The sequence below is a fragment of the Protopterus annectens genome, chromosome 9.part0 (genome assembly GCF_019279795.1).
Source record: "Protopterus annectens isolate FY-2018-M chromosome 9.part0, PAN1.0, whole genome shotgun sequence".
In the NCBI taxonomy this organism is placed as follows: Eukaryota; Metazoa; Chordata; order Ceratodontiformes; family Protopteridae; genus Protopterus; species Protopterus annectens.
The window spans coordinates 1,383,258,912-1,383,271,313 of record NC_056743.1 but is presented as its reverse complement, the minus strand read 5'-3'; the positions used below and the strand labels follow the sequence as shown (position 1 = coordinate 1,383,271,313).

The following is a 12,402-nucleotide window of genomic DNA, read 5'->3' as shown; positions in this document are numbered from 1 at the left end:
CATAACATGTACATATTAAAAGTTCACTGTTTGTATACACCAATGGTGCAGAGTGTCTGGGAATACACAACTGTGTGTGAGGTGCTTTCACACTTTATACTATTGTGCTATGGATGCTGCTGGTGTAATTGGGTGTGTATGTGCAATTCCAGCTGCAGGGTATCTTAATTATGGGTTTTATAGCAGGTACTGCTATTGTGGGGCCTTTGGTGTTGAATTACGCTTGGCTGCCACGATTCATCTATTGCCCTTTACTTCACTTTTCAACCAGATTCCCCTCCCATTGTTAGGCATGCATCCAGCTGCTGGCTTTTTTGTTTTGTACTTTCCCAACCCAGGATTGTGTAGCAAAATGTGTTATGTAGCTAATCTACTGAAAGTTTGCTTTGTTCTGCTGACAGTTCTCTTTTCTTTGCAGTACGGCACCTCCCCTTTCCTGTTCTACAGGTAGCTGCTAGCAGCCTTGTTAGCTGTTGCCAATGGCCCACTCATTTGTACTCATTACTCATTTGTACTTCAATTACCATGCTGCAGCATTTCCTTGTTTTCTTCCCATATCCTTCCTGTTTCAGCTCTGGTGCATGCCACGCACTGTCGTTTACCGGGTTTCAGTCATGTTTTCATCCACATTCACATGCACATTTGGTTATCTTGTGTGCTCTCAGCTAAGCAAAGCTATGGCTACTTCAACACACCCCTATCTTGCGACTTTGCTTAGCAACAGGCAAACTGGATTAGCAATGCTCCAATGTGCTTACAGCTAAGGTGGTGCACCCCTCTCTTGATGTCATCTTTATCTCCAGGCCACATTTCAGTGTTGTACCACTACACTGTGAGGTACATCCTTACGTCGGTGGGGATTTTGTGATTCAGTATTACTTGTCTCATTTGCATGGCATTGACTACTAATTCCTAGTTACCACGTGGAACACTGTCGCAGCCGCTTACCAACACTTGCAACATGGTGTGCTGTAGCATGCATGCCATTGACTATTATGGGGAATTCATGAAATGTGTTACATTGCAGTTTTATTACATAGAAATATATCTTCATTGTAATCCCATTTGCACACTGATGCACTGTGATTTTACTTTGCGTTAGTGTGGCCATGACATTAAATGTTTTTTTTATGTGTTGTTTTTTTATGCCAATGACTATATATTTAGCCATTGGCATATATTAACAATATAATACGTGAGTTTGGTCCGCTGTCATGGCTCCGATTTTATGTTTGAAAAAATGTAAACCACTTTTTCGGTTTACATTTCTGCATGCTTACACTATGCCTGCACCACTTCATGAATCGCTATATGCTGTCATTTGCATGCTACACTGTTGTGCATGGGGTAATTAGCATACATGCGCCGGGAGCTGTGCAGCCGTGGTGTACGCAGGTAGTGCACATGGAAACAGCTCGTATCTTGGCTATGCTATTAAACCATTTGCTCTTCCCTGCATTAGGCAATAGTTCCTTTTTGGTGCAATGAGATAATGCCCAGATCTAACAGGCAGTGTTGTGCTCCATAGTACTGGATTCCTTCTAATCAGCTGCTTTCTGGTCTTGGTCTAGGTGCTATTATGATTTCTGGCATTCTCTTCTATATCAAACTTTCAACTTTTTACAGCATGTAGTTATTCAGGTTTGTTTCTGCCATATCCATAACAAGCTGATGTTTGTATTTTCATTCTATCTAGTTTCATTTCCATTTAGTATTATAGGCTCCATTCATTGCAGAGGTATACCGTCAACTTTCAGGTCTAGTTTACATTTGTGAATTACTGATGTTTGTGAATGGTGCTTAAACGTTCTGCAAAAATGCTACAGTGCCAGTGCCATGTCAGTAATAATAAATTACAGAAGTGAAAGGAGAAAGTTTATAAGCTTGTCTTAGTTTATTTTCCTCATAGCTTTACTGCAAATATTTGCCACTGTGACTATTTGAAATGATTAAGTAGGGAATAACAGTTATCAAAAAACTTGTAGAAAATGGAACGGTGATATACTGCTGTTTAAATACGGTGCATGCATAGTATTATTATTTCTACTGCTCATCTTATAAATTAACTACAGAAGCATGATATAGCTCATGCTGTATTACACCCTGATAACAACCTGGGATATTAACTCACCTGTGAGAGAATATTACTGCATGCAAAATGTACACAGATTTTAATTTTGAAATTTAACAGAAATGTTGAGGCTTAACAATGTCTGACTTTCCCAGTCCTACAGACTTGTACTGTACTAACCTGAGTGTATTTTTCATTCCACATAATTGTCTTCATATTGATGTTGAGTTCCTGTCCTGGAGGGGCTCTGTGGTCGATTCTTCCAACTTGTACAAATCTGAATGTGCCATTAGGCAATATACGCATGTTAATGACTTCATATAAAGTCACTGCATCCCCATTTACATCAAAAAAGAGGTCTTCTTCAGTGACATCAGTTTTATAATGGACATTTTTCACATAATACAGCACCTGTGCATTGAAATAAAAAAGTGAAAGTTATTTGTTATTTTAAGTTATTATTAAGTTATTATTTTAAGCTATTTTTATTTCTTGACATCCCATCTTCAACTATATATTGTCTAGAAAAATAATATGCTACCTATTAACATTTGTAATCTATGCACACTATTGTATTTTTATTCTAATGTATTTGTTTTGTAACCTGTTTGTTTTTATTTCTGTACCACAAAAGATTTATTTTTATATTACCTTTCCTCTTAAGCTATTTTAGTAAAATTTTTGTAGAATTTTTTTTTTCACTTCAGAGATTTTCTCCCCGGATCTCTGCTGAAAATGGGTGCAAGTTCAGATGAACTAACCCAGCCAACAAATGTCAAATAAAGTAGATAAATAATAAATACATTTGTATATTACATTTTAAATGACAGCATTATGAGTGGTGCAATAGGTAACATAATCAACTTAGATACAGAAAAGCTGTGGGTTCTTTTTTCACACTAGGTAGATAGATTGCCGATACTGCAGTGCAGCATATGCTGCACTCCTGAGTGTGTCATCCTTAGGATAAGTTATTAAACCAAGGCCCCATCTGCAGGAGTTGATGATAATTCATGTGGATGTAAAACCCCACACAGCACATATCAAAATGAGTAGGGTGTCTTTACTGATATATACATTACATATTATTTACATATTTATATAGGTTCATAGGTTGGTACTAGGCTATTGGCCCTAGGGCCTATATAAGCCTAGCCAAAAAGGTACCCTGGCTTTCGCCACCCTATCCAGTTACAAATCTCCATGCATTATAAACTTAAATTTAAGCACTCTCCCCCATTCTTATCTACAAACAAAACATTATTTTTTCCAAAATCTTTGTCAAAGTCCATTTTCCATTGTATTTAATTTCATTTAGTCTCTCATTCCATATAGACCATGAAGCATAAATTATTCTGTCTATTTTCTTCACTTCCTCCTGTTTATGTGCATCATAGCAACTGCATTTTATTATGTCCATATGTATTTGTTCAAATTTTAACAAACTTTTTAGCCTATTATCTTTACATATTTCTTTCCACAATTTACTAACACTTTCACATTTCAAAAACACATGTTCAGTAGTCTCAAACTCTCCACATTTATTACATATTCTATATTGCTTTTTTGTATGACATATTTGCCTTAATCTGCAATTTTCTAATAGACACTCTCCATTAAAAACCTTATATTCCTATAGTTATTATATCTCACTCTTATGGCTTTTTTCGTATCTATTTCTAAAGCTTTCCATGGATCAATACAATAAAATGCTTTCATAATACTTAAGTACCATTCCTTTCTATTTTCCTCACATATATATTTTTTTTATTTTCCATAACACAATTTTGTTTTGGTACTCTAAATTTTACTTCATTTTTTAACTTCCATTCCTTCCCACAATTCTTTGTATTTATAATATAGTATCATTTCTATCAAATTTTTTATTTTCCTTCTTAATTCCTTTTAATATCTTATATAAAATTAAAATGCTGCATGTACTATTGGGCTTATTAAACCCAAACCTCCTTGCTCTTCTTTCATATACAGAATCCCTCTTTTGACTGGATTCAGTCTAGAGCCCCATATAAAAGACAACATAATCATCATTAATTCCTTTTCATACTTAATAGAAATCATATAAATGTTAGCAACATAAGCAATTTTTCCTATTACCATGGTGTTCAACAAGTGTGCTTTTTTTCTATATGAAAATCTATATGATTTCCAAAAATTAGTCATATCCTTTACTTCTTTGAGTACATTATCCCATTGTTGTTAGTATTCATTCCTTCCAAATGTTATTCCTAATTTATTTATATATTTTTCATTGAACTCAACACCTCCTATCATACCTTCAAAACCAAATATTTACTTTTCTCCTTATGTATACTTAAACCATTTTTTATTTCTGCTTAATTTTTCACTTACTTTTTCCATCCATACTTTATTTTTAACAATTAATACAATACCATCCACATAATTATACATTAATGGCAATTGTACTTCCTTCATAATTTTGTATCCACCACTACTTGACATTTTATTAATTTCCTTCACTATTATATTCAGAACTAATGAGAAAATTACACTACTAGCTAGGCAGCCCTGCTTTATTCCACATTCTATTTTTATTTCTTCCACATACAGCCATTTACATTCAGTTTTACATAGTTCCTTTCATAAACAGATTTCATTACTTGTAATATTTTTTGCTTACGTTATGTCTGCAAAATTCCCCAGAATGATTTATATTGAATATTATCATAAGCTTTACTTATATCCCCTATCATAACATTTGTTTCTATATTTTTATTTATGATATCATCAATTATTTCTCTTATTATCCATAATAACTCGTGACTTCCTTTTTCTTTTCTTCCAAATACATTTTGGTCATATATTCTAACCATTTTTTCTGTAACCTTTTTGTTATTATCCTTATAAAAATATAATCTGTATTATTCAATGTTACATTTCTCAATTTTTATCTCTTTATTTCCTTTTTAAATATAAATTTTAGAACTCCTGAACATATTTCTTTCTCTTTAATTCCAGTTTCCAACCATTCATTCATAACATCTATAAAATTATTTTTGCCACTCTTTCATTTCTTTATACATACTACACTCAATTATTTCCAGTCCTGCTGCAGAATTCATGGTAATATCTTTTAGAATTTCATTTAATTCTTTCATGGTTATTTTTTGTTCTAAATACCCATTATCTTCCTTATTTAATTGTTTAAATTTGTTCTATGTTTTCTTCTCTCTTAACAAATAATTCCAATACATATTCTTTAATAATTTTATATATTCCTTCTTGCTGTCTTATTTGCTTACCTTCCTTATTTTTTAGTTCTCTTATTATTTTCCTTCTTTTATTATTTTACTCAAATATGGTGCTACCTCTTCTTTCTTTCCTTGTAAACAATATTTTTGCTTATATAACAAGTTGCTAATTTTCATTTGATTCATTTTATATATTTCTCTTTCTTTTTCATAAAAAGAAATTTTCTTCTCTAATAAGTCTCTATTTTTTCTTGACTTGATATCTTATACCCCTCTTTTCTTCTTTTCTGCCTCATATATTCTAAAAATACTTTTTTATATTTTTCTTTAAAATTAAGCCATCAAACAGTCCAGTTCTCATAAAACTCCCTCATAGTCATATGATTTTCCATAATTCCACAAGTTCTTTTTTTTTTCTCTTCTAAATCTAATTCATTTTCATTAATTCTATTTATTCATTTTCCTATTCTTATATACACTTTATTTTGTACTTTAACCCATATTGCCACATGATCTGAAAATCCAGCAGTCTTAATTTCTTTTTTTATAACTTTTAAACTATCAGATATTAAAAAAAATAATCAATTTCTGTCCTAATTTCATTCCTTTTATAGGTCCAGTGGTTATTCTTCCATACACTTAACTTTCCACTTCTCATAATTTCTTTAGCCATTTTAACATCACAATTGCTCTTATTTTTCCTTAAATTACAATTAAAATCACCCACCACTATAATGTCCATATTTACACAAACATATTCAAGAATACTTTTAAACATCATCTCTCTTTTTTTGTTACATATGCCCTTAAGGCTAAACAACACACCTGATACACTTGTAATAGGTGACTCTATCGTCAGGCACACTGACGTCCCGCTCACCAGGCTGAACAAGGAGAAGGTCATGGTGAGCTACCTGTCGGGCGCTAGGATCCACCACATAACACAAGCACTCAGGTCACTCCAAGGCAAGTACAAATATGACTCAGTCATTGTTCATGCTGGTGTGAATGACCTGAGATGTACCTCCCTGGACTACATGAAAAGAGACATAGACGAGCTCTCTCAGCATGTGGCCCAGGCCGGTATGACCCTGACCTTGAGTAGCATCTTACCCTCACCAAGAATGATGCTACAATATGAAGACAAGATGATCAATTTCAACAATTGGCTTAAGTATTGGTGTCATTCAAAGGGGATCCAATGCCTGTCAGCCTGGGATGACATGCTCAACAAGCCACGATGCTTCGCTAGGGACGGCTTGCACCTGTCACCCCTGGGCTTTCGGATATTGGCAAAGGCTCTTGCTACCCCCATAGTGCCTTTTTTAGGCAAGGCTCAAAAGACAAACCCACCTCCATAAGTATCACAAGGGATAAGAAACTAAGTGTAATGCTACTCAAAGCCAGAAGTCTAAACCTCAAGATGCATGCACTCGAAACTCTCCTTAGCATGGAGAACATCGATATCTGTGCAGTAACAGAAACCTGGTTCAAGGCTCCCGAGAGCACCCCAGCACTACCAGGTTATACCACATACCATGATTCTCAGCCCCAAAACTTGGACCAAACCAGAAAAGGAGGGGGAGTATCAATATTCGTCAAAGATACCTACACCTCCAGGTTGGTGGCACAGCACGAAGCATCAGAGACTATCCATGTGCAACTAACAGTGGGTAAAACTGCCTTCCAGTTTATAGCCTGCTACAGACCACCCTCCCAAACCCAGGAACTCCACTCGGCCTTCCTGAGAACACTGGAAAATATGAAGGTCTCTCCAAACACCATTATATTGGGCGACTTCAACTACCCAAACATAGACTGGGAGCATTACTCTAGATCCAACACCCTAGCTCAAAGGTTCCTAGAATTTATAAACTCAAATGCTATGGAACAACTTGTTACCACTCCCACAAGAGGGGAAAACATACTGGACCTGATCATCACCAACATGGGGACTCTATGCTCCAGACCAGAAGTGTATCCCTCACTGGTAAGATCAGACCATAAACTAACCTCACTGGATATTCACATCCCGACCCCACCCCCTGCCCAGAAAACCACAGTGAAAAACTTCTCTAAAGCAAATTTCACACTCCTCAGAACTGAGGTGGAATCCTTCAAAGCCCCTGGGCCTGTGGAAAATATGGCCCAGACCTCAGAATCCTTTATAAACGCATTCTATGAACACCTTCAGGAATGCATGGATCATGCAATCCCAAATAAAACCAAGACCCAATGTTCCAAAGGCAGACGTCCTGTCTGGTGGACCCCAGCCATAAACAAACTATACAATAGAAGGAGGAAGCTACTACATGATAGAGCAAAATCCCAAAAAGGGAAGGCATCTCTGATCAGTGTTAGCAAAAAACTACGAGCACTCATAAAATCGTCTAAGGCCAGCTTCGAGAGAAAAATTGCACAGGACACTAAGGATAATCACAAGGCTTGATTTAGTTATGTTAGGAACCTGGGTGGGAATTCCCAGATATGGTCAGAATTAGTCCAAAATTACAAAAAATACACCGAACCCACAGACATTGCCAACATCCTAGCTGACAGGTTCAGCGCAAACTCCCCCCCCCCACCAAAAGGGCAAATATCTATCCCAGCAGAGTGCTGCCCCCCTGACATCTCAGATGCTCAGGTAAGATCCACCCTCTCCAAAGCAAAAAACACAGCATCAATGGGACCAGAGGGTGTCCCGGGCTGCGTCCTACATGAACTCCAAGAAGAGCTAAACCCAAACAAAAAACTACTGTTCAATCTCAGCCTTACCACAGGATATGTACCCAAAGAGTGGCGTACAGCAACAGTGGTCCCTCTCCACAAAGGTGGTGCCTCAACGGATCCTGGAAACTATCGCCCTATAAGCCTGACTAGCTTGGTCTGCAAAGCTATGGAAAGGATCATCATGGACCTCATAAAAAAAGATATTGGGGACCTACAGGCACTGGATCCTACCCAGTTTGGCTTTGTTAAGGGCAGATCCAAAAAGTGTATAGTCATCCCCTTTGGCAAAAACAAAGTGCCCACAAATTACCACATAGGTGGTAATCCATTAAGTATGGAAGAAGTAATTAGGGACCTGGGGACCCAAGTTGATAGCAATCTCTCATTTGACAACCACGTGGCAAAAGTGGTTAGAAAAACATTTTATATAGCCCATCTAATCATGAAGGGATTCACATCTAGATCAGGGGAGGTCATCGTGCCTCTTTACTCATCCCTCATCAGGCCAATAATTGAGTACAATGCCCCTTTTGGGATGTACCTTACCAGACACCTGCATCAACTGGAAAGACCCCAAAAGTACCTCACCAAGAGGATCAAAGGGCTCAAACAGATGCCATATGCTGCCCAGTTAAAGAAACTGCAGCTCTACTCAGTGGCATACCGCCTGCTCAGAGGCGATCTGTGCCTGACGTATAAAGCCATGTCCAACCCGGAATTAATGGACATGCTGCACCTCAGAAAATCCAAATCCCATCGAGCTACGCGCTCGAGAGACTTGAACCTCAGCACTGAAATAAATAGGACATGCTGGAGGGACAGATTCATAACCCAGAGGCTCCCTTCACTCTGGAATAAAATCCCAGTCCAGGTTAGGCAGAGTCCCTCATTGACTCTCTTCAAGAGGAATCTTGATGAATGGATGGGGGATCATAAGTTTACCCCGGGTATCACTTCTGTGTCACTGTTAGACAGAGGCACAGTATACTAACGTCGAAAAAGGGCATAGCAAAATTATATTTAAAATGGGTGGCGAAAGCCAAACACACTGTGGCTAGGCTTATAAATGCCCTAGGGCAGATAGCCTAGTATGAACCTATGAACCTATGAACATAAAGCTATAATTCTATATACATATTTTTCCATCACATGTCTATTACCACAGTTTGGCCTATTTCCACTATGGTTACATCTAATATTTTAATGATTTCTTGACATAATATACATATACCCGAGCATGTTTCTTTCACCATGTTCCAAACTAGTATACCATTCCAAAATTTTTAAGTTTGTGTTCTTTCTTCCTCTGTTAATAATCTGATATCTTCTAAAACAGTAATATGTGCATCTACTGGAGCACACCATTGTAATATACCTGTTCTCCTTTTAAGATTGTTCATACTGTTCACATTTAAAGCTAATATTTTCAGCTTTTAATAACAGTTAGTATAACAAAATGTTCATCCCTTTCCTTTCTTATTTTCTCTAATTATGTTTTTTGAATGTTATTTTCCTTTCTTTAACTCTATTCCCTATAGAATTCTATTTATTTATACTATGTACTAATCCACTTCTTCTTCACTTGTCTCCTCTGTTTCTTTCTCCTTGTCATTTTCTTTAACTTCATGTATAACCTCTTTATCAGTTACATCTTTTTGTACATTTTCTTGTATAACACATTCTACTATCTCTTTATCCTGTGTAACTTTATTTTCATTTTCTTGCACATTCATTTCATATTCTAGCCATGAATGACCAGTAATGCCACAGTTTTTCACTTTAAATCACATTTTTTTTCCATTATGCCCTGTTTTACCACATAAATAACATATTTTTTTATCACATTCATTGATTAAATGATCGTTTCCACAAAAATAACAAGTTTTTGGTTGACCCCTGTATTTCACAAAACCCCTATTACCATGCAATTAATAATACTGGGTACATGCATAACGTTATCATTTTCCATTTACAGTATTACTCCACATTCCCATCCCCCAGTCCATAGTACTCTTTCATCATATATTTTTGTAGTGTCCATTACTTCTTTACGTATAGTTAACAAATGATCTTTCAGCTCTTTTGCTTCATATTCAGTTCTAAACTGGATCATTATTCCTTTTTATTTGTTTGTCTGTAAAAAGCTTGCATGACATACTCTGACCATGGATAAATATTTTTCTTTTGTTTATATGCACCAAAAAAAATTTCCATGGCCTGCCCAGTCTCAAATATCAAGTCACAAAAAGTTTCTTTATTAATTAAAATGAATGCTCTTACTTTTTTGCTTTGACACCCAGATGTGCTACAACAGAGTCCCAAAGCTTATACCTGCCCAATTTTTTTCTTTTTTACAGCTCACATATACTGTATCCTTCTTTTTTGTTTCTTTTATTTCTTCTCTTTGCTCCTTCCCTCACAGTTTGTGCATACGGTTTTGTTTCTTGAACTTTTTCTGGCACAGTCTCTTCTTATATTCTTATCCTTTTCTTTTTCTCCATGATGTCACTCCATAAATTGCTGCTCCACTTTCTGGTTCACTTTGGTTTACCATTTCTTCCAAATAATCATCTCGCAACCCTCCTGATTGGAGGGTTGTAATTATGCATTTCTCAAAGGTAACTGTCTCTCCTTCAAACAATTTCCTCTGAAAGTTTTCCTCTGAATCCATCTCTGTTACAGCTACAATCTCCTTTTTTTTATATCACTGTTTTTTCTGCACCCATAGCATCAGAAAAAACATTCTGGTTGTGATTTTACCATTTCAGCTACATTTTCATCAACCTTCAGTTCATTTTCAGCCAAAAATGAATCACCCTTATTTTCTTCTTGTTCCTCCTGGCTGCCTCTGTGCCTGGACAGGAAGCAGGAAGTCAGGATGTGTAACACACAATTCCTTCCCCCGACTACCAAGAGTAGGGGAAGTTCCCGAATGCCCTGGCCAAATTTCCACTGGGGTATAAATAGCCACTAAGGTCTCTCCTGGAAAGAGCCAGCTAGCGTAATGAGACTAATCTGGTCAACAAAGGATAAGTAAATAAAATAAATAAATACATAAAAATCAGTAGATAAAAATAAATAAAAATTATCAACTTCCAGTATGACTTGCTGAGTTACAATTCATCAAGAAGTCAAATTGTTGAAATAGTCCTATTAAAAAATTTACAAATAAGTGTTTTTTGCATTGGTGGGCTACCACATGTGGTAGGCAGACCTTTTATATCCCTCAGATTTATATATATATATATATATATATATATATATATATATATATATATATATATATATATAGCGCTTTAAGACAGAAACGCATTTGACTGAAACCATAAGACTGAAATTTCAAAAGACTGAAGAGTCCCTTGACTGAAACCCATAATACTGAATTTCAACATACTAAATTGTAAATTGGACCATGTAAATCCAGACTAGATATAAATATACTAACTCCTGTATTGCACTACAGTGGGAAAAGGGCATATATCTTTCACGTACCTTACAGTAGTCTACATGCTGCCACTACTATGCCATTTTCCCCACTGTAGTATGATCCTGGAGTTAGTAGATATATATATATATATATATATATATATATATATATATATATATATATATATAGTTGGGGGGGTGTTGGGGGCATAGCCTAGTTTGGTTTTATATGGTCCAGTTTAAAATTTAGTATATTGAAACTGAGTATCATGGGTTTCAATCTTATGGGTTTCAATCAAGTGACTTTTCAGTTTTTTTGAATTTTTTTGAAATTTCATTCTTATGGTCTCAGTCAAATGAGTTTCAGTCAAATGAGGTTTCTATCATATGATAGGGATCCATATATATATATATATATATATATATATATATATATATATATATATATATATATATGTGTGTGTGTGTAGATATATATATATATATATATATATATATATATATATATATATATATATATATATATATATATATAGGTCTACTTTGATTCACTGAAATTCCATTTCACTGAATTTCAAAACACTCACACCAAACCGCTGAAAGCTCAAATCACTGAGAACTCATTTCACTGAATCACGTTTCACTGAATGTAAGTACTGTTAGGCAAATAAAATGTATATGCCCTTTTCCCCACTGTAGTGTGATGCTGCACTTAGTATATATAGTTAGGTGGGCATGGGGGCACAGCCATTCCACATTGGGGGCATGGGGGGTATAGCTCCCCACCTACCTTTGGTTTTATGTTGTTTGCGTTCAGTTAAATGAGATTCATAAATATAAAAGCTAAGTAGGTGGGGGGGCTACTCCCACCACACCCCCAATGTGGGGGACTATGCCCCCCAATACCCCCTACCTATATATACAAACTCCAGTATCACACTACAG

General features: G+C 35.9%; 1 protein-coding gene across 1 annotated transcript in view; it reads right to left on the bottom strand.

Annotated features, from left to right (window-relative positions):
• Positions 1–12,402, bottom strand: part of LOC122810680 (extracellular calcium-sensing receptor-like) — a 312,165-nt gene that overhangs the window by 167,593 nt on the left and 132,170 nt on the right. The window contains exon 4 of the mRNA XM_044082250.1: positions 2,252–2,482. Coding sequence (XP_043938185.1) covers positions 2,252–2,482 — 231 coding nt within the window. The remainder of the gene's footprint in view (positions 1–2,251; positions 2,483–12,402) is intronic.